Below are 432 nucleotides of genomic sequence, written 5' to 3' on the forward strand. Positions count from 1 at the left end.
TGTGTCTGTGTGTGTGTGTGTGTGTGTGCGTGTGTGTAATGCAGTATTTAGTACGAGTGTTTTTCATGTAATCGGACCTGTTTGATGTGCTCTTTCTTCAGGTACTTCTCGCTGTAATACTGCTCCTGACGCAGATTGAGGAGCTGCTGCTGCTGCTGTTCTTTGAGTTCAGAGAGTTTCTGACCGCTGTCCTGATCCAGACTGACCAGCTCCTGCTCGAAGAACGAGGGTCCGTGTTCAGGGCTGGACGACAAGCACCTGACCACACGGAAACAATCACATGATATTTATACAGCTACAGCTGATCATGAAGGATTCATTATACACCTTAAACCTGAGAAATAGTTTATATGTACATCTATATTTAAATGCACATATGCATTATTATATTTAAGAAAAGTTATGTTTATTTATTAAATGTATATATATATA

General features: G+C 40.0%; 1 protein-coding gene across 1 annotated transcript in view; it reads right to left on the minus strand.

Annotated features, from left to right (window-relative positions):
- LOC122325519 (1-phosphatidylinositol 4,5-bisphosphate phosphodiesterase beta-1-like) overlaps nt 1-432 on the minus strand; it is a 21,664-nt gene that overhangs the window by 2,294 nt on the left and 18,938 nt on the right. The window contains exon 23 of the mRNA XM_043220555.1: nt 78-258. Within this exon, the coding sequence (XP_043076490.1) occupies nt 78-258 (181 nt within the window). The remainder of the gene's footprint in view (nt 1-77; nt 259-432) is intronic.

This window comes from Puntigrus tetrazona, chromosome 20 (assembly GCF_018831695.1).
Source record: "Puntigrus tetrazona isolate hp1 chromosome 20, ASM1883169v1, whole genome shotgun sequence".
NCBI lineage: Eukaryota > Metazoa > Chordata > Actinopteri > Cypriniformes > Cyprinidae > Puntigrus > Puntigrus tetrazona.